The following is a 27,904-nucleotide window of genomic DNA, read 5'->3' as shown; positions in this document are numbered from 1 at the left end:
GATCATTTGACTCCACTTGTATTTTAAATTTGTTTATTAAATTTTTTTTTAATTTTCTTCAAGGGAAAATTTTCAAAAATTTTAGCAATAAGAAAGAAGCATAAAACAAATTTTGCCCAATATATCGCATTACAATTTTTGCCTCAAAATAATAATTATTAGAATGACGATATTCAATGGTAGAGCAACTCTTAGATAAGATTATCGTCTTATGGTAAGACAGGTCAATGCAAGAGCCATATTTAAAATAATGAGTGTTTTAAAATTTAAAGTGCTAATTTTTTAAAAACTTGTTGAACATAAAACAAATATTTAATAGGGCTTGTTAGTTCAATTTAGAACAATTTTAGGATTTCATCGTTTCTAATGAAAATTTGTGTTAAAAACACAAACTCTTATTTGAGAACGTCTTTACAAAAGATGTCTCAAGTTTGGGCCTGTAACACCCCTGAATTTTTAACCCCTTAAACCCTGAATTTCCAACCCCTTAAACCCGGAATTTCCAACCCCTTAAACGAAACCAGAATCGTGAAGGAAGGGAGGAAATTCGGGTGTTACAGGGCCAGCCCAATTTTTAAATTAAAAAAAAATAACTAAACTTTCTAAATAATGCTTTTTAACTTCCATTTTCAGTTTTGTTGTTTTTCTTTCCTGACAAAACTACTCATCTTTTTCTTTCAAATTTCATTTGTAGTTTTTAATCTCCATCTTCCTCTCTCAAACTCTATTGTTGTTTATTCTCTGTCTTCAACATTTGCAAAACCATCAAAGTTATGTATTTATACTTCATCAGTTTCGTTTTAAAGCTTTCATTTTCATTTTTTTTGGGTTGATTGTGTTATATATTAGTTGGATTTACAATTTTCTGATTTTTTTAAATTAAGCTTTATCAATGGTGTAAATAGTGATGTTGAAGAAGACAACAATGTCTACTGTTTTGGGGAAATTAATAAAAGCAATTGTGGTTATAATATAATATATTGGGAGTTATAATATAATATATAGTTGTAATTATAATATAATATATTTGGGGTTATATCCATAATATATTTGGAGTTATAACATAATATGGTTAGAGTTATAACAAAATATATAATTGCGGTTATAACGTAATAGATTTTGATTTATAACAATATATATTTGTGATATAATACTACAAATTTGATATTATAATAATACAAGCAAATATATTATGTTATAAAACCTCAAATATATTAAGTTTTAATTCCAAAAATATTGAGTGATAACCCCAAATATATTCTGTTATAACCTCAAATATGTTAATTCCAAATATATTGAGTTATAACCCCAAATATACTGTTATAACCTCAAATATGTTATGTTATTAACCCAAATATATTATTTTAACTCCAGACCATAAAAATTAGCTATAATTGTCATCTTAAACATCACTATTTTCCACCATTGATGAACCTTAATTTTTTTTAAAAATGAAAAAATCTGATTTATTACTAAATGATGTTTTATTTTGCTTGGAAATAGATAGTTAATCAGAAAATTTTTCATCTTTCAAAAAGAAAGCAGTTTTCTACAATTTTTTTTAAAAAAATTAAGATATTTACTAAAGAAGCAAAGTAGGCTGAGCTTTTGAAAGCCGTCTAAAGACGGTCTCTTAAGAGAGAGCCTGGTGTTAAATCTAACATTTTTAAATGTGGGCCCTTTTATGACTTTGGGCTTTAGGTCATTGTCCCTTTAGTTATGCGTCCGGGCTAGGCCTTATGAGAACAAGTAAATTAATTGGCAGTATGGTACGTTAATTGTGGTCATCTTGGATCCTTTAAAAATCCACTTACCAATAGTAGTTTGATTCTAAGTATGTTCAACATGTTTGATTTATTTTTAATATAAAATTATATAGTATATGTTAAGTATTTAAAAATACAATATTGTTAGAAAAATATCATTATTTCTGAAATTGCATAGGGCTTTAAAAAATTTGTTATTTTTTACTCTGCCGCTGCAGTATGGTGGCATTACTTTGTCAATAGTCATTTTATTGAGTTTAAAAACTAAACAATTTCATAATTAAATTTTATTTTAGTTTGAGTAAGTTATGTTTTCCTAAATAATGTATTGAATTCGATTCTCATTTCTCACCTTTCCTTTCATTCACTTTCCTTTCATCTTTATTGTCCATTTATTACTTATGACGAGTTTGATTTCAAAACCAATGTTACCACTATATAATGAATATCACTTAAAAGTCATGGAATCATGAACGAAGGATTAGGGACTAAAGATTTTATCTTTACGTACTCCTAAGACACTTAAGATTGAAGGTATAAAAACTTTTGTTTGTAAACAACTTTAATCAATGAAAAAGAATGAAATGCAATAGGAAATGAATGCAAAATAAACAGGATATAATATTTACGAGGTTTATTCAACTTGGCTACGTTCTCAATAGTAAGCTAATTTTGTAGGAGATCGTTATTGATCATTGAAACGACCTTAAAGCAAAAAACTTACATTCTCATAATTTATTTTATTTGGGTTATATAACCTATATATAGAATGTGTGGCTGACCCAAGATTTAAAGTAATGGGGTTGCAAAGTTTAGAGCATGCACATAGAAATTAAAATAAAAAGTCAATTATAACCTTGCCAATGTAGTACCCAATTATACAACACAACAAATCATAGAGTAATAATTTTAAATTATAAATACAAAACAAATTCAATTAGCACTTTAGAATAATTTTATATTTATTAATAACCAACATTAGTTTTCAATTTTTGATTAAAATTAATTAATATTAAGTTCAATCTTCAATCCTCAATTTAAATTTAAATACATTAAAGATATACTAAAATAAAGTCACATTTGAATTCACACTTTAGAATAATTTGATTAATTTTACCCAATGGTGGGAGAATTGTAGAAGTTATTGTGATTGCATGGAGGGTTGTGATTGGCGACGTTAGTTGACCGAAAAATAGGGATTGTCCTTTTATCAAAAAAGGAAAGCTATAATATGATGGTTTATAAAGGAAAAAATAAATAAAAAAGTAAATAAAAAGTGTTAAATTTATGAGAAAATCATAAGAAATTTATGGGAAAATTAGCTGATTTATACTCCCTCCGATCTTATGATATAGTCCCATTTGCTTGGGCACGGATATTAAGGGTTGTGTGGGGTCCATTAAAAAGGTAAATAGTAAAGGATAAGTAGTGAAGGATAAGTAGTGAAGGGTAGTTGGGTAAGTAAGGTATATGGGGGTATATTCGTAATTACTTGTGTGAACTAAGGATATTTAAGTAAAAAAGGATTGCCAAAAATAGAAATGGGACTAATTCAAAGGTTTTGCCAAATAAGGAAATGGGACTATATCATAAGATCGGAGGGAGTATTTTTTTTTAAACTTATCTAATGTAAAAGTTTTTTAAAAAAAAATACCTTATATAATACAATTCTTTAAAAAACACTATCTTTTAACGATTTTTAACCCGTTAAGTTTAGCCTTTGACTGTCTGACAGTCACGTGACCCTTAAAAGGAGACCTTCTTCTTCATTTGATGAAGCTTCCATGGCTGCAAGTAATTTAAAGTAATTGGGATAATTTACGATATCCTAATCTGTCAATCATCATCATTTTCCCTCTCGGACTCAAATTCAATGCTTCACTCCAATATTGAAGCTGCTGCAATTGTTGGCTTGAACCCATCGGAAAATATGGATTCTGATACGGGTACCCAATCCCATGCCCGTACCCAGGCCCGCTGTAGCCTTGATCGAATGAAATCATTGTTTGTTGGTGTTGATTTTGAGGTATTAATTGAGATTTGGAAGGGAAAATGGGATTGGGTTAGTTTGATTAGAGAAACCTTCAAATGCAAATGGAAATGTCAATTTTGAAGCAAGATTAGGATATTGTAAAGTATTTGAATCTGGGTTTAATGAATTTTGCCAATCTGTAGGGATTTGTTGTCTTTCAGGACTGCGGATTTTCTTCAATGGAGGTCCAGAAGAAGAACTTGCAGCCATGGAAGCTTCATCAAAAACTTGCATCCATGGCTGCTGACATTGATTATCATGGGTATCTTTCCCTTATCCCTATCCCACTTCATTTTGGCCATACTTTCAGTTTCACCCATCATTTGTTTGGCTTTTCTGGTTCTAGAATGTGCGGAGGAAATTCGAAAGAGGGAGAAGAGCAGAGGAGAAGCAAGGTTAGGTGCACAGCAGGAATGTCAATAAAGTTCTAAGTTTGGAGAAGAAGGTTCATCAAATGAAGAAGAAGGTCTCTTTTTAAGGGTCACGTGACCGTCACGTGACGGTCAAAGGATAAACTTAACGGTCAAAGGCTAAAAATCGTTAAAAGGTAGTGTTTTGCAAAGAATTATATTATATAAGGTAGTTTTTTGCAAAAACCTTTACATAAGGTAGTTTTTTTAAAAAGGGTATAGATTAGATAGTTTCTTATAATTTTGCCTAAATTTATATGTGTTACAACCTGGTGGTATGTAACTGACGTGGGATGTTGTCCACACAAGAATTACATTATATTAGTGAAGTTGCGTTTTCAAACCTTGGCAAATACACATTATTTTTTTGTAATTTATTTTATCTAATGAGGTTGCATATACCCCTTGTTTCAGGCTAGATTCATTTCTCTATAGAACTTATATCATAATGAGACTGTTTCATTGTTTCATATAACGATTGTAAAAAAAATTAAATTTTTGCTCAGAAAATTTGCATGTATCCAGCAAATTCTAACTGGACTCATTTATTATATCCAACTATCTCACTACCATCTTCCATGGCAGAAGTGTTAATTACTAGTCTCATTTCCTAGCATTATATAAAGTCACATTTCCTTCAATAGTCATATGCAAATTAATTAATAAACATCACTAAGTGACTGAGTGAGTGAACAAAAAAAAAAAAAAGAAAAACACTAGAAAATGGACAAGAGTTTTGGCATTACAATTTTGGTGACACTAATTTTAGTGCACTTTGCTTATGGAGCAAGAAATACACCCACTACTAATGTAGTAGACACCACAAAGAAAGGTGCATTAGCACCAACTAATGACAAGAAAAACTTTGTTTCTTTTGGTGGAATTGGAGGTGGTGTTGGTGGAGTTGCCGGAGTTATTCCTATTGGAGGTCTTGGTGGTGTCGGAGGAGTGGGCGGCATTGGCGGAGGAAGTGGTCTTGGAGGTATTGGAGGCTTGGGTGGTTTAGGAGGCGGAGCTGGTGGATTAGGTGGTTTAGGTGGCGGAGCTGGTGGATTAGGTGGTTTAGGAGGAGTTGGTGGGCTTGGTGGTGCTGGTGGCGGTGCTGGAGTTGGCGGTGGTGCTGGTTGTGTTGGAGGTCTTCCTTAAAATATGTGTATTTTTTATGTCTTTTTAAATTTGTTACATAACATAAATTATTTAAGTGAAAACTGTTAAATGTAGTGTAACGAATTTAACTTGACATAGAAAGTATTTTGTTATAAGATAATTATGTTGTTATATTATGGTTTAACTTAGTTAAGTGTACTGTTTTGTTTGGTTTTTTTGAAGTAATCGAAATATTTTGTCTTATTATGTCGTAATGAAATAATTTTTTCCAAGTGATTGATATATTTTTTTTATTTTAAAATACTTGTAATATTTGACGTTTTAGGCAGCTTTAGACTTTTAGTTGCTACAAAAACTTTTATCCATTTAAGCTTCAAAGTGACATAATTGTAAAGAAACCATTTCAACCAAAAAAGCTTAAGCTGATGGTTGAGGCCCTAGGATATGTTATATACTCTAACACGCCCTCTCACATAAGAGTCCATTCGGCTAGAAGTGTGGATGTCCACTTTAAATGAGGGGTGGTTGAGATTCGAACCTATAACCTCTTATCACATTGGCTTTTAGATATGTTATATACTCTAACAATAACAATAAGCTTTCAAGCTTCAAATTATTACGAGCTAACATCGGCGTAGCAAATATTATGAGGAGTCTATATTTTTTAATCTATTTCGAAATAAGGCCCTTATAATAGAGTAGTATAATTAGAATATTCTGTAAATATTCTTAATTTGTAGAATATCATGTAATTATTTACTTTTCTTATATTCTACATTATTGCATTGTATATTTGTACTTATGATTATTCATCTAATAAGACATCTTGACAATCATTATTGCATTATAGAATTCCATGCACTTATTTCCTTATGCCTTTTGCGGTAAAAATAATTAACACGAAAATATACAATTACACATTAATAAAATAGTTTATACTTAAATATTTGCACATAAACTGCAATTACAAAACAAATTTCATCTCATACATCAAACGAATTTATTAAAACTACAAAAGTTAATTATACAAAAAAATACATCTTAAAACTAATTTGGGGCCGCTTATTTTTGAGGGCCCAAACAATCGGACTACTCGAATATGCCAAGAAGTGCCCATGCCATCTAAAATAATAATCAGTTAGTCGAGTCTCGTATTATATGGAGAAAAAGTACTAGCTACTTTTAGGAAAATATTTTGAATTTTAATTTTCACATATTTCTCTCCATTTTCTTAGCCTATCCTAATTATTATAAAATACACTAATGAAGAAACGATTTGATACACGTGTCACATTGTCATTAAAAATTTTCCCGCCTTTTTTTTATTTTTGACAGGGAAACTTTTGATATTTGACTTGATATTAAAGAAAACAATTAACTCATTAAAACATGTAATAATAATAATAATAATAATAATAATAATAATAATAAATAATAATAATAATGATAATAATAATAATAAGGTTTTTACGTCAATTTTGTACCCAACTGAAACTCATTGTTTTAAACAACGATTTTTGATAGGGTATAAAATCTCGAATAGTTGGTCTAAAAGGAGGATTAGTTTTGTCGTTTGAAACAACTATTTTACTTAAAATAAAATTTTTGCCTCAGATAAAGGTTTAATCGTAGTTTCAACAATATATGTATAAAATAAGAAAATAAAATGTAAAATTATTCTAGTCCTTTTCGGACACAAATCACATGACAAATGGATTAGAATGGATCAGAATGGATCATAATAAAATAAATGTGACTTGAAGATCCAACTAGTTGAAAAGTGAAGAAATTCATATTAGTTGAAAATTAAATAGTTCTCATTAGTGCAAGACTTTATTTTCATTTTTTTAAGAATATTTGTATAAAGCAAAGAAATTAAATAAACTTATAATAGATAAATTATACATTACTTTTCAGATTTTTTGAATAAAGGATAATGGTTAAAATCTGGAGTATACAATAACAAAAAAAAAATTAATAAATTAAATGTCACATTATTTTATATAAATTGTTACAACTATTTTTTTTAGAAAAAATGTGTTACGACTACTAATAACACATGTAAAAATATAAAAAAACATTAAACTATCTAAAAATACTTTTTACAGTTTATATTAAAAAGACAAACTTTTCCCTATAAAGTATAAAAGGTGACTTAGTCGCAAGATATTAAAATTAAGTATTGTATTTAAGTAATTAGTAGTATAACTAACAAAAATAAATCTAAAATAAAAGTATATTAGATTTTAAAATTTCAAAATATCCTATACATTAATAATAATTAATTTTAAAAACTATAAAAATTTATAAATAATTGAAGAATAAATAGAATATTTTTGTAATAGTTATGGACTGATGAAAGTACTTTCAATTCGCTTATTAATTTGAGAATTGATGAAATAGATAAAAAAAATTAATTTTGGCTAGAAAAATAGGAATATGTAAAGTTCAATGCTTCAATCCAAATTGATTTCTTTTTTGTATGGGTAGCCATTAGGACCAAATTGATATATATATATATATATATATATATATATATATATATATATATATATATATATATATATATATATATATATATATATATATATATATATATATATATATATATATATATATATATATATATATATATATATATATATATATATATATATATATATATATATATATATATATAATTGTAAATAACAAGAGCTGGATGAAATTTGAAAAAAGATTTAGTAGCTAGTATTACCTTTGGTCTTTTTGGTATTTTAATTTATTTTTTGAACAATTTTAAATGTACGTATAAGGTTAAACATTTATAAATACGTTTAATAAAAAATTATATAAAATATTTTATATGTCAAAATAAATTAAAAAAATTTCACATACATATATTTTAACATGTAGAATCACTACAAATAATCATGTAATAATTTTTCTTTTAAAAGAATAACATAAGAAAAGAGAAATGGATCACAATTGAAGTGTTTGCTGTCACTGGTCAAGTGCTTGTGCAGTGACATTACTAAGTCTACTCAACCTCAAATTAATTGGACTGCAGAATGTGTACCATTCTTCTGGCCTATGTTTAGAGCATAGCTATACAAAATAAATTCACTAATTTGATATTTTTTTAACTTTGACTCGACTTTAAAATAACTTTAAAATTAATTTAATTAAAGTTATGTCAGTATTAATACTATGAACAAGACACTTGATTTTAAATTAACTCGAAAAACATGATTTAAAGTTGACTCGATGATAAAAAAACAAAATAAATACTTTTATTTCAGGGTCCAAACAGATTAAGATTTACGGTCTATATCTATTTTTTTTGTAAGTTTTATTGGAATATCAAGATTTTAGATATATTTATAAATCTATTAAGAACCAAATCTCAAGATATAAATTATATTTTCATAGATATAAAATTGTGTGAAATCATAGGTTAACTACCATGAAACTTTATATAATAGATGTACAAATCTTTATAGGCCCTATAAGCTGCATAGAACTACGGGCGATTTTTAGAGAAAAAATAAGTCATGTCACAAATAACTCAAAAAAAATATATATACAAGTGGAATGCCATTTCTTGCTTATTGCAGAGTTTGATCGTAGGCACTTTGTGCTGCAGTACAATTACATTTAGTATTTTTAAGTGTTGTTGTTTGTCTATCCGAATCATCCATTAAATTTGTCCACGCGCAAAACATTCATCTTTACATATGTATCAAACTAATTAATTTGCTATTATTTTTCTATTATGTTACACAAGTTAATATCAATAAAATTTTTAATGAATGACTTTAATTAATGACTTTGATAGATTTGGACATAAATTCTCATTAAGTAAAGGTTGATGTATGGTGGACACTTGAAGTGAGCTTGGCCATTGGCATAATGGTACGTTTATTTATCAAGCTTACCAAATGCTTGTACAAAATTAGTTACAACCAAGCAATGACAAATAACTAATTAAAATTTTCACTTGGTTGTATAAGCACTAAAAAGGTGCAAATAAGAAGGGTCAAGTTCATGTCAACTAAGAGTTTGACTTAGATGGACGGTTGTTGAGGTGTTATGGTCATAATTAATTAAATAATTAATTGTTTTGCAGGTGTTGTATGTTGATCGGAAGAACAAGCTTTTTTAATATTGCCTATCTTTGGAAATTTTAAATGGGTCTTATTTTGATTGGAATATGTATTGTCTTTTCTAGGTAAGTTCTAGATTTATGGGTAAAATTCTCAACTAGTCCCTTTTCTCAGCCTACCTCAATAATTAGCATATACATTACTTTTCTTTTAATGATAATAATTCAAGAAGTAACTCGATCATTTTCCAGAGATTAGCGACGAGTCGTCGCTTCTGGGTTAGGTGAAAGCGACGGGTCATCGCTTTCCTTTGATAACGATGTTCCTTTCAGTAACTTTCAACGAGATCAGTAGGAAAAATTGATGACTCGTCGCTTTCCCCTGTTTTAGTACATGATTCCTTATCTGATAGGGATTTTGGGTCATTTTTTCAAACTTTCACCATCTTATTACTCCCAAAGACCTTTATATAAAAGTCAAATGTTTGCCTAAAAAAAAAATACAAGTTTACATTAAAAACCACGTAATTCAACATGCTTGACCATTTATATTTAATTTTTGTACCATTAAAAAATAAATCTCCATGACAATATGACATATGGTAGTACTTGATTTCTTGTGAAAAATTTTTGGGTTCAAAAGATTTTTCTCTTTATGTCAAAGTTTGATCCTAAAAGCTCAACTTGTGATCCCTTCAACTTAATCAAAAATTGAAGTTGATTGTTAAAGCCCTAAGGCCTAAGATATGTTATACTCCTTCATATGGAGTATATTTTTTCACGCTTCTTCACACAAGAGTCGTAATTATGAATGCAGCACAAATCTCCTTCATAATTGGTGCATATAATTTTACTTGAAAGAAGGGTGGATGAAATTCAAATCTATAACATGGACTTCTAATATCTTGTCAAAAACAAGCTCAATGAAAAGTTTAAACTTTATCACCCTTCAAACCCTTCTTTTTGTTCATCAATAAACAAAAACACCAATATCAAACTAAAACCCTAACTTTTGTTCCAAAGTCATTAGAGCCCTTCCTCCCACGGCCATATAGTTTCAGGATGGTATCTCCTTGGCTTATAGAATGTATACACCTCATAATTTTTCGTTAATATTCCTGACATTTACAATAAATCCAACCTAGTTTAATAAACTCAACAAAAAATTTAAACTTTATCACCATCCCAAAGCCTTGTTTAATTCATCATAAAAGAAACACCAATGTCAAACCAAAACCCTAGCTTTTGTTCCAAAGTCACCAACATTACCAATTTACATAATAAATGTATAGTTCAACTCCATGTATCAAGCTGGCACTTCTTTAGATCACATAAATTCTTCTGAACAAAGTCACAAATGCTACTATCTACCCAATATCAGTCTAGTCTTAGATTTTCATTAAATTTTCATTTATTAAACCCAACTTCCCCACTCCAATCCTTTTCTTTATAACCCACTTCACCAAGCTCACTGCACCAAGCATCATTTGCCTCATATTAAACCAATCAATAATAAAAGAAAAAAAGAGAGAAAATTAAGAAGAAAATAATGGTGAAGTCTTGTGCAATCTTATTTAGTGTTGTTTTGTTACTTTTCATGGTTAGCCACTTGGCTTTTGCTACTAGGACCATGAAAATGAGCAATAACAATGTGATTGATAACACCAAGAAAATTAACCCTAGTGTTAATAACAATGGTAAAGGTGTTAATGACAATAAGAACATTGTATTTGGTGGTGTCGGTAGTGCTATTGGTGGTGGTGTTGGATTTGTGGGTCCCTTTGGTGGTGTTGGTGGTTTCTCTGGTATTGGTGGTGGTGTTGGTGGTGTTGGTTTCCCTGTTGGTGGAGCTGTTGGTGGTGTCGGTGGTGCTGGTGGTGGTGTTGGCGTTATTCCTTAAATCATCATTATTATCGTGTCCAGTGTATTCCTTAAATGTTAGTTAATTATATGTATGTGTCCTAAATTGAGTGTTTTAGAAAATGGTTTTAGTTAGGGTTTTAAGCTAGTTATTGTGTGGGTTTGGTTTCGTGATGGTGGAAATGAAGAGGGTTGTTGGTGTTAATTAGGGTTTTAAGGAGTTTAAGCTAGGGTTTTGCATGGCTTATTGGCTTTGCATGGTTTATGTATTCCATGTAGTTGATTTGCTTAATTTGGGTGATTTGTGTCTTGTCATTTTGGTTAATTTGTGTGTTTATTGCTTGTCTATGTAAGCATTATAGCTTTATTCTATGTATTGCAATTTTTTAATTAATGATAAATGAAAAATGTCTTTTGAATTATTTCCATCTTTACCTTTTTCTCTTATGTTTTGACCCGTACATTTTTTAAATTAGGATCGCTTTAGAATTTATGTTTTTTAAATTAGGATCACTTTAGAGTTTATGTTCCGACTTAAATTTTGTATTTTCTTGCTAAGCCTTAAAAACGATATACTAAGCGACTATTTTATGAGAAAGACAAATGGACCCGAAAATAATTTGAACCAACGAACATTCGACATAAAAATAAAATAATGCAACAAAAAAAAGACTTAGACCCTAAATTTAAAAGGTGTAGCTTGCGTTGCCAGTGAACATAATTTTAAAAAAAGACCACTTCGTCCTACATTATCAACCGAAATAATTATTTGACAGTTTTTATAATTTTTAAATATAAACTGAGCAAGAATTTAAATTAAATTTGCACTTTTTTCTTTACATATTAGATTTCTGTCGAATTTATCTTTGTATTTGTTTTATTCTTTACTCTTTGTTGTTCCATAAAATTTTGTACTTTATGGAGATTTTAGTACATATCAAGATTAAGACCAGTCTCTACGACGCTACGCAAAAATAAATAGTAGTATTATTATAAAGGAAATTATCAATGATACATCTGAGTGTTGATACTTTATCAATGGTACCCTTAAGTTTTTTAATTACTAAAGGTACCCTCGTATTATTGAACGTCTTACAATCGAAAATTTTTTTAACTTTTTCTGTCCAAAACCATTAACTTTTATTTCTTTTTCTGAGACAGGAAGGTATAAATGTAGGTGAATCTAATATATAGCATCCGTAGCACGTGTTATAATTTAGAAGATATTTCATTTTTGGTGTATTTGCGATCATAAACAAGGCAAAACTCCATATGACAATCTAACTATTCAAAATATATTATATGGTCGTATTTGTCTCCCATAAGTTGATCAAATTTCAGATCCAATGGTTTGTGTGTGATAATAATAAACGTCAAGAATCAAAAATAATCTCTTATATATATCAGGGATAATAACAAATTATTTTATTTAATTTCATTTTCAGTGACTTCAAAACATATTAATTACAACCTTGCTAGCGTTTATATGAAGTAATAAATCCTCCATCAAACACTACAAAAAAATTATTGTATGCATACAAAATAATTATATCATGGAAAATACCAACAAATTGTTTTCGTTGGAAAATACCAACAAATTGCTCACAAAACGGGTCTTGTTGGTAATTGTCAACAGGTTTCCTACAGTTGTTAAATTTATACTTTCTACGTTCCACTCAATTTGCATCATTTATTATTTTACTCCGTCCCATATAATTTGCATTATTTTTATTTTTGGACAATAACCCATCACTTTCTTTCAATCTCATCTATACATTTTAACTCTATTTTAATTTCATCCACACAATTCATTATCTCTCTTTATTTATTATCAATATCTAATTTATTCTTAAAAATCTCTTTTTTTCTCTTATACAATTCTATCAAAACAGACGAGTAGATATTTTCCAACAAAATGTCAACATCCTTGTTTTTTGTAGGTGTTTTTCCTACGAACTCTCAACAAACACTTGTAGGAAAAATGTTTAAAAATCAAATTGGAAGGGCGATTTATTTTTGGTGGGAATGGGCGGAAACCAAAAAGTTAGCAACAAGATACCAACTACATTCTTGTTGGTAAATTTTTGTGAAAAAATATTTTCAAAAAATTTTGGGACAATTACAAAATGCATATTCATAGTCGCCCACTCATACTTGCCTATAAATTACGATTGAAGTTCGGGTAATATGCATTGAACTCTTAAGAAACATACAATTTTTTTTACAAATTATTACAGAAATTATATTTATATATATATATATATTTAAAATAGTGCAATACGTCGGCGCTTATAATTCTTCCCTGAGGTTTGTTAAAAGTATTTAATGTTAAATATCCTTTTTATTATTTATGTTCAATGTGTGTTATTCAAATAGATATTATCATGATATTTACTTATATCATAATATGTTTTTCTTTTTTTTTAAATTGAAAGAAATACTTATGTTATGAGATATATGTTCTTATTATTTATGTTCAATGTGGGTTGTTCAAATTGATATTATCATGATATTTACTTATATACAATATGTTTTTCTTTTTTTTTAAAATTAAAGAATATATATTAATAAAACACTTAAAAAGAGAAGAAATTAAGCCCGTCGACATAAAAAAAAAAAAAACCCAAAAAGGGAAAAAAAAAGCCATTGAACATAGACCCTTGAAGACAGACCACTCAAAATGGAAAAACAAATAAAAGTGAACTACACTTACAAACACCAATTCGAAAATTTGAAATTAAGTCAAAAAATCAAAAAAATGAACCAAATAATCCAACTTTTAAACTTATTTCAAAAGTAAGCGAAACTGCAAACATGTCAAAAAATACAAAATCACTGTTCGCAGTTATTAACTACGAAAAGCTATTTGACCTGTTTTGACCTGTTCGTAGTTACTAACTGCGAATAGCCCCAAACCTCAGATTTAAGAATTCACGCTTACTTTTAAAATAAGTTTGAAAGTTGAATTATTTGATTCATTTTTTTGATTTTTTAAATTTTCCACCAATTCTTTACAAGCTCTAAAGAGCCTTTTTGTACCTAGTTTGACAATTATATATGCAAAAAGACACCAAAAAACTGCTAATTATGCTACGCCCAAAGTGTTTGTGGATTCACTAATTCTTTATTTAGGTCATCTCAACGTGATACGATTTTAATTGGGTCAGCTCAAATTATTTTATAAAAAATTCCTTCCTGGGCCGGAGTGGATCAGGTAAAACACATTTGTTGCCTGTTGTGTGTCACACAATATATATGCACCACTATATTAATACATTACAGCATATGTATCACACTTTGTTAATATTATTTTTAAACTGCGATCTTATTACATTATAAATAATATTAATTGTTAGTATTAAAAAATCATTAAATAACGAATAAATAATTATAATTATAATCGTAGGATTGTGCAATGAAAGATTTGTTTAATGACATAAGTAGGATGGACAAAAGACTTATCAATGGAGCATATAATAGACAATGCATGCAAGGAGTAGAAGTTTTTTTTGAATTTTGCAAGTGAAGATCGGAGATTAGATGTCTTTATAAGAAGTCCAAAAATCATGTTATTACAAGTTTGAATGAAGTGTGGATGCATTCATTTAGGAAGGGTTTTGTGACACAACGCTTCGTTGGGTGAATCGAGTTGAAGGGTGATGCAAGAATAAACAAATTGAGAACTCTGCGAGTTGCTCTTTAAGGGAACATCAGTCAACTAAAGAGAGTTATGTCGAGGTTGTCACTTTCTCGGATGAGGAAGACACTCGACCATCAATTCCATTGATTAAGTGAACAATTTATATGTTTATGTATTTTATGTTCAGAAATATTGGAAGTGGCCCTCTAAAATCACTTCCCATGTTCGTGCGGCGTGGAATCTCCGAGCTCAGAGATGTTATGGTCTGTGGCTTAGTGAAGAGAGGAAGAAAATTATATCAAAGAAAGGATCCTACAAACCAAAATGGAACGAAGAAGAGGATATCCGAGAGAATTATGAAGGAGTTTGACGAAAAGACCCACCACAATAGGGAAGAGGTGATTAGGCTCTCAGGTATCATTAATCGGATTGGTAACCAAGTTGATAGGGTTGAAACATTGGTACTCGACTCAATGAGTACTCAAGTGAAAGTACAGACTCTTCAATTGCAAATGGCACAACTACAATCTGACCAAAAAAAATTTGGGAACTTTTTGAGCCATACATAAAACTACAAAATGCTCAAGACTCATCCTCCTCTTGATTTTGATTGTATTATGGATCATATTTTAGTATTGGATTTTAGAAATATTAAACGGATTGTGCTAAAGTAAGCCCTAAATTTTGCTCAACTTAAAGCCCTAATTTGTAGAAAATCTATTTTGTCCCTGTATAAGTAATTAATTAACAAAACGGAAAATGTTGCATCTCTGTTTGTATGTTTTGGTGCGGGTAGTTTAAGAAAAGACACAAAAAAGACTAATTTGAGCAATTCTTAGGGCTGAATTTATCATCTCATATATTAAACTTTGGGTGTATTGTCTCACATATTTTTGTGATATTTACATTCGTATTTATTGGGCTCTTAGTTGAATATTTTAAGTATCCCAATATTTAGGATATAAAAGTTAAATAAATAATCAAGGGTATTTTAATTCAATAAGCAATAGTTGAGAGCATTACTTACAAATTTTCCTAAATAATATAGCTATTTTTATCAATATTTGATAAGAAGACTACTGTTGATAATAATTTGAGATTGTCTAAACTTATACCCAAGTTTATCAATTCATTAACTTTATCTAATAACATCTAATAATACAAATTGCATAACACAAATTTTTGTGAGAGACAGTCTTTTTAAGAGACCATTTCTAATTTGGTCGGCCCATTATCATTTTTTAGTTTAATTAAACTTTAATGGACTGGGCTGAGTGGTCTCTCAGAAAGACGGTCTCTTAAGGAGACTGTCTGATTGCAGAATTGTATGGTTGAAATTAGAACATACATGACACCAGAAGGGGGGAAGCCCGTACTGATCGTAAGCCTTATCCCTTCGTTCTCTATGGATCATCATCGTAAGGTCCGTCCTGGAAAGTTGATGAAGGAATCAGCACGATTGGCTCTCCATGACGTTGAAATTCAGAGAGCGCCGAGACATGATCAGCCTGCCAAAGTTTTTGGTTTCCCAAAAGTTCGATACGCTGAAGTGTACCTGATTTGTCGTGGTTTTAAGTTCATGTTAAAATGAAGAGTACTCGTTCATTTCGGAACTATGCATATGCAGAACTATTAATACCAAAAACCAAAGATGGATCTTCAATAGAATATTCCATAGATGTTGCATACCTTTAGCAATCTTAAGGGCTGAATAAATAATTTTCAAGGATTCTGGAGGCATTAAATTGTATCCTGCATAAACTTCAACAAGCTCTGGAGCTCTAGAGATCAATTCTTCAAGAAATTCTGCAGCTTGGATCCCACCACGATTTTCACTGCGAAAAGTTGTTTAGATTTTAATTTTCATACCGGTCAGAATGTAGACAAGGTAGAGTTTAGGCCCGGGCTTGCTTAGGCCATGACCCGGATTAAAAACCTATTTATGTTAAATGGTTAACAATCATAGTTACATGGAACGTGGAACATAGCCACGTTCCTTGATCCGGCAACATTAGTCCCCAATCACCACGAAACGCGACACAAATCGCTCAGGGCGGCATCCCGGTGTGGAAGACTTTTTTAGAAAAGTATTTTGGCCTTCATTTACAAATTAAAGAATAAAGAAGGAAGGAAAAAACGAGATAAAACCTAAAAAACCAAAAAAACTCCACTTAAAAACAATTTCTTAAAGCAAAAAAAATCATTTAAATTTTGTTTTTTAAATATATTTTTTATACATATGTTTCTCGTACCCAATCGTTCTCAAGTCAATCAAGGTTGTGTTCCTTGTTCCCGTTCCCCGTAACAATGACAACAACAATGCCAGACAGCCAGAGTTTTAATCCCGAAAGATTGGAAAATGAAAACATAAAAGGAGGCCTAAGGTGTACCTTATGTCAATGCTGATTAGCTTCACCACATTTGGCATATTAATCCGAAGCTCTAGGAAACCGGAAGAGCCAAGTCCAATGTCTCTTATATCGAGCGACTTTATAGATGTGTGCATGAGGTCTCCAAGTAAGGGTGCAATTTGACTTTTTCCATAACACGACCGTGCATCAGTATCGATAAATAAAACGTGAAAACAATCGGTTAAAAAATAAGTTTCAATCACAACTACCTTCCAAGAGCATTATCCGCCAGGGAAAGAGAAATCAAATGGTAGTTTAATGCTATGAGTACTTCCAGAAGTTCGGTCACTCCGTTACAGGAGAGTTCACAGTTTTTCAAATTTAGATTTGCAAGGGTAAAGTGCTCAGAGGACTTGACAAAGTAGGGGATTAAACACCTGAAACGTTCAAGAATTAGTTCACATCTATAACTCGATACAGAAACAGGTCAGCACAGAGAACTTACTTGATTCCATCATCCTCAATGTAATTGTCAGCTAAGTCCAAAGTCTCCAAAACAGGCATATGAATGAGAGCACATCTAAGGTCTTCCATATCATTTTTCCGCAAATTATTTCCCCTACGGTAATAAAAGATCGATAAAATTCAGCATGAATGGGGATACATAAGAGCTCAAATTAATATTAACGAACAATAATAACAAAACCTTTATCCCAACAATATGGAGTTAGCTACATGAACCGAAACAAATGAAATGGAGAGATCATAAATAACCAAGTTCATACTTAATTTTTGGCTCTATCTAATACTAATATACAAGTAATACAACTAGAAAAACAATAACAATGATCAATCACATATATTCTCAATCCATTCGTATCTATTGTTTTGTCTTCACATGACCAAATTAACAAAAACGATTTTCTCATTTTAACTTCAATATTTGCGATCCAAGACCCTTTCTTATATTCTCATTTCGTATTCTATTTTTTAGGGTATGTCCATTCACTCATCCTAACATGCACATACTTATCTCCATCTTCCTATAATCTGAAAGTCGAACATTCAGATCTAAAGTATTAGCACTTAGCAGTCATGTGGAATTTTCCCTTTAACCTTAGTGACACACCTTGCTCACAATTTATTGCGGGAGCGCTCTCTATTTGAGCCACCCGCTCTATATCCTATGCTTATCATCTTTATTAGTATCTCCAATATTGTGAAACATTGAGTCAAAATACTTGAAACACCCACTTGAAAGAAGTTCCTTCATATCTAACTTTACAAACCCTTCACTATGATCCTTTGTTCCGAAACACGTTCCAATTACTATCTCTTTGATTTAGTTTAAACTTTATTGATTCAAACGTCTGTCTCCACATGTCTATTAGCATTGACTTCATGTCTAATTTCATCCACCGATACGATATCATCAACTAACAACATGCACCATAGAACTTCTATCTTAATAAGTCACATTGCATCTAGGATTGCTATACATATCAAAGGGCTCAAAGCTAAACATCAATGGCGACCAAGCATGATAGATAAATCTTTTGTATTGTTTCTTTGTTTCTTTCTCTTGGGTAAACCTTCATCAATAAAAGTATCTTGGGTAAACCAATCACGTCTAATTTCCAATCATGAAGGCTTCAAAGCCGAACTTTAATTTTGATGAAGGATATAAAAGTATTTGTTTTGTTCTCTTGATGAACCTTCTTCTACAAGAGGATATCAACTTAATACGAAAATTTCTTTTCTAGTGCTAATTCCATTCCATAAAGTTTGTTTTGGTCCATTCCTCTTTCGGTAAAATGTTTCTTCCATCCCCATCTCCATTATGTCCTTGATCCCACATTCCATTGCTCCAATAATTGTAAAGATCTTCGAGGAGTGGAGGGAGTGGATAGCACGTCAAAACCTTGTATATAAGCAATCAAATAACTTTAAATTAAGCATTTATTACTTCAATCCAGACAATCAGGTTCTCATAATAGAGCTTCTATGTAAAATGGGAATCCCCCCCATCATTGTGTAGCAATAACATAAAATTGTCAACTACATTGAGAAGTTATTTTTCTTCATATAGTCATTTTGAAGTGTTCCAATACCCAAATTGTTTTGCATACTCAGTTGCATCAAATCATATCTTAGTGTCATCCATGTATATCATGAATAAGCATAGATGGATCTATAATACATACCTTAGATTAAGCACACGCAAAGATTTCAACGACTTGCTTGTTTCACACAAGGATAAGGCTTGACTGGATGAGTTGCAATGAAAATCGGAAAGCCAACCTGAAATCTGCACCAATTTTAGGATTTATCTTTTTTAATACATAACACAATTTTCAAGTTGTAGAGAAAAAAATCATAATTGAAGTTTCAAAGTTAGTGTTAGTTTATGAGACTTTTAGTCTCCCTCATTTAATAAGTTCGTCATTAAGTCTATACATGAATAGTTTAGAAGTTATGAGTACATGAACGGCCAAAGGTTGTGACTCTTATTATTTGGCAACTTTCTTTCCCTATATAAATGGTGTTTTGTACTTATTTTCAAGCAAGAAAGCAAGTAAACATCTTTCTCTTTTTATCTCTCTTCTAAATTGTTTCCTTAGTTTTTCTCTGCTTCCCCCCTATAATTCCCAACAATTGGATACTTCAGATGCAGAAACCAAACAAATAATTATATAGGATGATACAATTTGCTCACATTGTTATCTGACAGCTCAAGGATGGACAGAGCAGACGAAGCATCAAGAAGGGCAGTGAAAGTTGATTTTGCAAAGTTTCTCCCGATTTGATCATCCGAAAGGCTTAATGACTGCAGTGATCTATTGAGACAAACGAACCAAGAAAAATGCACAATTGTTACCATTGAACGAGATCATCAGAAGGAACACCTCATAAATGCTAGCAGATTTATTTGGCATTCCCCAAATAAAATTCTGACCTCAAAAGACGAATGCGAAAGTATGGTTACGCATATAAGAAAACAAAATTACCTTGATGACAGAAAGGAAATGAGTTGTGGTGGCAGAGAATCCAGATTAGCTTCTGAAAATTTTGACGCTTTCACAGCAAAATGCTTCACTCCATGCATTTGTTTACCTTCCATAGCCAACGTGCAGCAAATTGTTTCCAAGAAAGCCAATGAAATTTTGCAGTTTACAAACTCTAGAGAAGTTATAGTTTCTCTGTTCTGATTCAGTATCATGCGTAATCCATCAAGCTGCAATTGCCGTGACAATAACTTAGAAAGCTCATTGGTAATTTGATTTAGATGGGATGTGCATTTGATATGTGAAAACTGAAAAGTATCCATACTTACTGATCCTGGTTTTATTGGTCTGCTTATACCCCTAATCACTGGGTGCGCAATAAAAAAAAAGGAGGAAAGGAATTATTTATGAAGATGGCACTGCATAGCCATAAACATTCAATCTTTAATGATCCAGGTTATAATTTGAGTTTCTTAGTTATATTTAATCAAACAGAAGCTACTAAATTGGGCTCTCACGTCCCTAACTCACTCTATTCTTTCAACCCACTCAAGAGTGCAACTTCTTACTCAAAAAAAACGAGAGCATGTGATATCATGACCTAAACTTATCAGATATCCTCAACATGAGACGCACACTCAAATTTCTTGTTCCCTAATCCGTACTACACTAGTATCCCAATTTAGATAGCATGCACTAGCACAGAGAAATTACGGGTTAGGTGTGCGAGGAAACAGAAATTTTCCAATACTTAAAAAGCGGCATATCTCTCCGATCCTTACTATTTGTCTCATTTGGGATTGCACGCTTGCCAATGCACCGATTCAATTCTTAATATTTCTAATTGTGCATATTAAAATTATAAAAAAATTGATATTAATAAAATTTACATGAGACTAATCAATCAAAATTCCACTTTGACTATGTTTTAACTTATAAATTAAGAGTAAAACACGGATTAAAAGCGATGGATGAATAGAGTCAAATCCCAAATGGGAAATATAGAAGTTATAGGAGGGAGTATTTAAAAAGAATGGACTTACATGCATATCAGAGGAAATTCTCCTTAGTAGCAAACCTTTCAACTTGCTTTTTGCTAACAAACACTGTAAGAGAACATTATGAGTTGTGAGAAATACCTTTCTATGACAAAAAATAGAATTTTAAACCACGAAACTTTAAAATATTGAACTTCATCCCTTCCCAGTCCTCCCTGTCTATGACAAAAAATAGAATTTAGACCACAAGCTAATGAATTCAAGTTCATGAGTCACCCCTTCATCAAATTTTTAGTAAAGTGATATGGATGAACAACAATGATAGTCACATATCATAAATTTGATAAATCATTTAGATTCAAAAGGTCTATATTGAGTGTGAAGCAGACATTGACCTTTCATATCGATTCTATTTCAACACCTTCTCATTCAGGCCTTTCCAATTAACCATGTTCCCAAGCTCATTATTTTTACTAAAGCCCAATACTATTCTCTATTCTCCTAATGATGTGTATCATGATAGACTGGTTAGAGAGGTAGAAACAACATGTTATGTCATTGAAGGATACGTCCCCTACCATTAAGATTTACTCGCTTCATCCCAAACGCACATTTTTTATTAACAATTAGCAAGAGGATGTGAGAGCCTTTTAAGATAGAAAGTACGATTGAATCTAACATTTTGATAATAATTTTAAATATAGTGATAGCAGGGGTCATCATAAGGAATACAGATAGAGTATGGAAGACATAGGGTCCTCATCTCATTAGTTAGGTGTAGAAAAGTTTTTATTTAAGGTAATAGGAAAGAGGATACAAGAACTTAATCTAAGGTGGAGAGAGTATGTCGGCAAAATTTAGGTTTTTTCCACCCATCATGTCACAAGTATGCTCATGAATAAGTTTTTATGTCCCTTTTGAGGTCAAGGTATTAAGCTAAAGTGAAAAAACAGCAGAAAAAAATGCCATCTGAACAAAAGAAACAATATAGAATTTAAGTGGTGAAAGACTGAAGTATACACATTTATTAATCTATGATCTATCAATCTACCTATCTTCGGCCTACGCTCAAACTAAGCTAAGAGATCCATGTAAGGCCTAGGGAATCCTAAGAGAGAGACTGGTAAGATTAGCAAAGAGAGATAATGGAAAAGATGGTTAATGCAGAAATGTTCTATGGAAATCAATTCATTATTTGACCTAGTGGAGTACTCCCTCATGGACTCGTCGGGCTTCTCTACAAACCCAATCAAAACAAGCAACCATCTCTAGTAAAACTGGTTCAATATTATATTATAAGAAAAGGTAACATCTTTACTGCTCTTGACAAAGCAAGTCTGCAAACACAAATGGCTTTGATATTAAAAACAAGAGATAGACAGAAACTTACAAGGGCTTCCGTGTTACAAAATATGTTTTGAAGTCGCAGAAATCTACAGGAACAAAAAGTTTCACATAAGAACCTTCAATCTTTCCACAATAAGTTGAAGTAATTAACTGCAACATGATATTGACAACATAAGCATATTTTTCCCACAGAATCCAGAATGAAAAATAGAAGTGTCACCAAATACATGCAAGTAACTCCCCAAAAAAACCAATACATAACAATAGCAGAACCTTAACCCCAAAAGATTTGGAGAAAGAAAACAAATACATAGCCTCAAAATAAAATAGGAAACTTATGCAAGAATTCCAAACTAAGGGCACTCTTCCATAAGCAGTTCTTAACATACTTCATATGTATCTTTGAATTTCCTACATTTTTCATTTTTGTCCGTCGTAGTAAATTTGCTACAGTTGGTTTTGAGGAATAGACCAGTCTCCTATTCTCATGCACAAACACAATCTCTATCTTCATCTCAACCACACTTTTTTTAATCTACATTTGTCTTACTTTCCCACTAACCCACCCAAAATATAATAAGAGTATAAGTTTGCATTTGTAGCAAACATATGAGGACAAAGAAATACTTTACATTCATTTTATCTCATCTTTGAACATATTTGGAACTAGTGATCCCCGCCGAATTTCAACACGTAGCATTTAAAGCTACTCACATGCACCACATGTGACTCATTAAAGGAACACAACCCCCCTCTTCTTTCTTTCTTTTCCCTCATTTTTGTTTCCTCCTCTTTTAGAGAAGAAATGAAATCAAATAGATAGGAGTTAGGACTATTAACATCAACGTTTCCTATAAAATAAGGTAACATTTTACATGAAATTATTAGAGATGATCATGCAGGCTTATGCATGGGGAAAGTCATGGATGACAAGTAGACCTATCACATTAAGAGATGACCATCTTCTTTCCTTTTTCAGTTTTAGTATTGGTAAAGGGGGAGAAAGAAAGCTGAACATGAAAAAACCATAGCCAAAGAATCTGACCTCACATAACATCCAAACTCTTGGCAATGATCATGAAATCTAGAGAACTGATGCATTGAGCCTTTTGCTGGTTCCTCATATCCAATTACTTTAATTAGCTGACCTGGAAGATTTACAAGCAGAACTTAGCATAAAAGCAAGAATACGAAAAATATCCAATTAGATCAAATAGCTAGGTTAAGCAGCACAATGAAAAATGCAACTGGACACATGACAACTTGAAACATGATTTCACTAATAGTAACCAGTCTTGGGTTTCTATACAACTATACTAGTTAACTTATCCTGTTATAAATTTCAAAGTACGCCAAAGGAAAACCATGAGTATTTCAAGGTGAAATACTCAATAAACCACCATAACACAAACTCTTATATATGACACACGTACACAACTAAGCAAGTTACAAATTTTAGGTCCAACAATAGATGTCATAATAATCCAAACTCTTTGTTTTGACGCATTTGTGAATAGACAATATGAGGCATAAATCTATATCCCATGGATGCAACTTGATCTGTAATGAATCTGAACTACTAAATGCATGAGAATATCACATTTCCCCACTTGGGTGTTGTTGGATTTCCTAAACTAGTAAGACGATTGGGTTGTGCCATGTGGCTGCCGGAATTACGTTTGTTTTAAGTTTCGGAAAGGATAGAGTGCTTTCCAATAGGTACAATAATTAATCAATTTTTGTATATGTTTGAAAGAAAAGAATATAACAGTCTATGTAAAACACAATAGAAAATAAAGGCAAGACTTTTCTTCGCCACATAATTGTTTCGGAACCACTATATTTAAATTCTGTATGCATAAACTGTGCCACAATGTGAACTCTAGAATACTTTTTGAATGTCGATTGTCGTATGTATTATATATAATGTCAACTGGATTTATTCTTTTTCTTAAAATAGAAAATTAAATTTGGTTTCTTTATTTATACAAGAATAAAGGTTTACTCAATCTCGATGGAGCCACGGGTTTATAGTTTTTCGATTCGGATTATAATGGGCTACAATAAAGAGGTTAGTTAAATCATATTGACTTTATATTTTATTTGAAGTTGTGAATAATGTTTATTATCAAAGGACAATTTGAAAACAACCACTTTGTTCTTACAAGAATAAGAATGAGTACATCCAACCCTCAACGCTTGCCTAGGTGGGGACCGCTTAATAGCATAGGGATAATAGAAATGTTGTATACAGGAACAAATGCTACTCGTAACACACAAGGAAATGATGTTTAAAGACTCAAAAGAAGAGAACAATAGCCAAAGGAGTCCGAAAGGCCAAACAAAGGTGCAACTGTGCAACATCCATTTAGTAAGATGAATCAGCATAATATAACAAAAAGTAACAGTAGCCGATAGTCCACTTTAACAATGACTTAAATAAGGCTAATCTACACATATAAACTTGACAAACACGCCAAGCTCGAAAAAGCATAAAGCTACCTGGGATTTTAACTTCCCCGACACATCCTTTGAAAGACGGTAACATAGCTCTTTCTGCAACTGCATCAAAGCAACTGAAATTTGAGTGAGAATTCTGGAAGAAGCAATTAAATGAATTTTTTATTTGGAAAAAGGGTGGTGTGTCCTCATAGCCTCACATACTTTTGAAGATGCAATTCCCAATACTTTTGTTTCCAATCACATATAGTTTCACATTCTAACACATGTTTTCTTGACAAGGAAGTCTCTTTTAAATGCTTGACAAGCTCAGGCCAACGAGAGTAAAACAATGTTTTCCACGCAATATCAAACTTATCACATCTGAAAAAAAAGGATGTAATATTATTCCATCTTCCCAGGAAAGACGATAATATGGCAATGAGAGGAATAATTTACCTCGCACGTTTCCTTCCATTTCCAGAAGCATCACTTTCAAAATGAAAATTATTCAAGGTTTCAGAAGGCCTGCTATAAAAAATACAATGTTAAAATATTAAAAACAAAAATCAAGAACTAAAAGGAATATCTCTAACCTCCAAGGTCAAACTGAAGAATCCAATATATAGACACAACCACTTAGAGTTAAGTAATCTTATGAGGGAAAATAATGAACCCGTAGCCTAGAATCGTATTAGGAATAAGGCTTTGACATTGTTGTGAGTCTAGTGTGAGTCTAGTAATCTGGTTAGTAGTTTGATGACGAACTGAACATCCTTAGTCCTAAAACTGTCAAAAGAGATTAAAGACGACCAATTGAAAAGTTGCTTAAAAGAATAAGTCAAGCTCGTGAATGAAAATTGTTTTTGTTTAAGAATCACATCACAAATACGGACATTTCAACTATATTTCAACTCATGCTTGGTTCTAACATCAAGCAAATATTGATTATATTCATCATGAGCAGCGATTGGCAATTGGTGTTCACTCCACATTCTTCCTAGTTCCTACGATTGTACATAACAATGTTAGTTTAAGGCAATAAAAAATCCCAAGAGCAACAAAGAGACGTAACAAAAGATATTTTTGGATTTTTTAGTTGATGTGTATTCCTTTTAGGGGGAGTTTGGTAGCTCATTTTAAAGGGTTGGAAATGGAATCAAATAAGCAAATGCATTACCTAAAGTTTGTTTCGGTTGTGTGAGTAATGTCTTCATTACTTCGTGACAACAATGACATGGGTAGTAAAAAACAAACAAGCAAATTCATCATCCTTATCTCCTCTCATACCATTCTCATTCCCTTACCACTCTTCAAATCAAAAAATACTTAACAATACGATTACCCTTTTTAAGCATTCTCTTTCCATTTAATTAAACCCTTCAAAGTACTCTATCAAATATAATTTGTCAACACCAAACCCAATTCAATGTCTTTCAGGCATTGAGTATAAATAAGTGAGCAATAAACTGAAGATAAAATAAGGTAGTATAAGCTAGTAATGAAAAACTCCAAAGAAAAATCCATATTTGACGACGAAAGCTTTCTTACCATGAGAATGACATACTACATACCACATATCCATACAATTTACAATAAAAATCATTTACCTTACCGCCATTTAATAACAAACAAATAGGCCGAAAGAGTAAAATGAACAGCAACATTTCATTGTACGAATGTCATTGAGCGGCTCCCACCAAGAATGGGATTTGGGGATCAGATGTACACAAACTTACCATTTTTATACACTTATTAGTGCTAAAAAGTAATTTTCGATTGACCTTTGCTCATAAAAATCATCAGCAACTTCAAATAAATAAGAAGTGCACATGATTTAATGAGTCATTTTAATACAGTCCATTATAATCCAAAACAAAGAACTATAATCCCATAGAGTAAAATGAGAAAAAGAAAAATTACAGTTTGATAAAAGAAACAGAAATCCAAGCAACAAAAAATCAAAAGAAAAACAATTGGAGAGATTCAACAATTTGGCATAATAAGAATAGGGTTTCTTCAAAAAGGGTTTAAAGTGGGATCTATAAGAGCACAAACATTAGTAATTGCAATTTGTGTAGTGCTAAAGCAGGAAGTTGGTTCAGTAAGCCATCAAACAATTCAACAGGAAGCTCATAAATTCCCTCCAGAATCCCATCATCATTCCCTGCAATCCAAAATTAAGCAAATAAAATGATCAAAAATTGATGTTCAAAACGATAATCAACTAAACAGGAGCAGAAATTAGAAGAATGGAATACCATAAAGAATTTGAGTTTTGAGGGCACCAAAGCAAAGGTTGATCAAAGATGGAGGTGTAGCCATGGCTAAACAAGGTAGTTTCCTCCTTCAGTACCAACAGGACGCCATTTTTTATGAGTAAAATGTTAACCCAACCAAAACCGGATTTTCCGTACAGGGTATCGTAGAAGGAAAACAAGGAATTGTTTTCGCAATAGAGGATTGTGTTCCTTAGGGAGTTAGGGTTATACGCTTGTACTTTTCAAGATTTAAAATTAAAACTAGTTTAGTTGATATTAAAATTAAATATTAAATTTTAGGAAAAAATTAAAATTAATAATTCAATATCTCATCTATCCGCGGTAAATAATCTCAACTTTAAATTATTTTTTAATATTTCTTAATAATTTAATTTTTTCCTTTAGTTTGCTGTCAGCATACTAATAGGGTATGCCGATAACAAATTAAGGACAAAAGTTGGATTATTATAAAATAAAAGGGTGTACTGGTAGCAAAATAAAGGTAAAATTTAAATTATTTAAAAATAATTGAAAGGTAGGATTATTCACAGCGGATGGGTAAAAGGTTAGTTTATCAATATCAATTTTTTCTAAATTTTAACCT

The 27,904-nt window shown here is 31.2% G+C and overlaps 2 protein-coding genes across 3 annotated transcripts; one reads left to right on the top strand and one right to left on the bottom strand.

Annotated features, from left to right (window-relative positions):
* The first annotated feature begins 4,880 nt into the window (after positions 1-4,880).
* On the top strand, positions 4,881-5,537 carry LOC130827437 (glycine-rich protein 23-like). The gene has a single exon (XM_057693158.1). It carries the CDS (start codon positions 4,932-4,934, stop codon positions 5,352-5,354), a length of 423 nt encoding a protein of 140 aa, XP_057549141.1. The 5' UTR covers positions 4,881-4,931; the 3' UTR covers positions 5,355-5,537.
* A 10,330-nt stretch (positions 5,538-15,867) lies between these two features.
* LOC130827435 (uncharacterized) lies at positions 15,868-27,552 on the bottom strand. Of its 2 annotated transcripts, none has more exons than XM_057693155.1 (16): positions 27,301-27,552; positions 27,098-27,206; positions 25,499-25,570; positions 25,265-25,423; positions 25,103-25,176; positions 23,646-23,748; positions 22,644-22,686; positions 21,299-21,361; positions 20,259-20,485; positions 19,967-20,087; positions 19,455-19,558; positions 17,756-17,869; positions 17,520-17,687; positions 17,290-17,433; positions 16,589-16,734; positions 15,868-16,454 (listed from the first exon to the last, which is right to left on the bottom strand). In XM_057693155.1, exons 1-16 carry the CDS (start codon positions 27,362-27,364, stop codon positions 16,303-16,305), a joined length of 1,863 nt encoding a protein of 620 aa, XP_057549138.1. In that variant the 5' UTR covers positions 27,365-27,552; the 3' UTR covers positions 15,868-16,302. The 2 variants fall into 2 exon arrangements, with proteins under 2 accessions (XP_057549138.1, XP_057549139.1); XM_057693156.1 differs by having other exon boundaries at positions 25,499-25,567.
* Between the last annotated feature and the right edge of the window lie 352 nt (positions 27,553-27,904).

The sequence above is a fragment of the Amaranthus tricolor genome, chromosome 11, assembly GCF_026212465.1.
Source record: "Amaranthus tricolor cultivar Red isolate AtriRed21 chromosome 11, ASM2621246v1, whole genome shotgun sequence".
NCBI lineage: Eukaryota > Viridiplantae > Streptophyta > Magnoliopsida > Caryophyllales > Amaranthaceae > Amaranthus > Amaranthus tricolor.
Note: the sequence above shows the minus strand (reverse complement) of the source record. Positions and strands in the feature narration are given on the sequence as shown.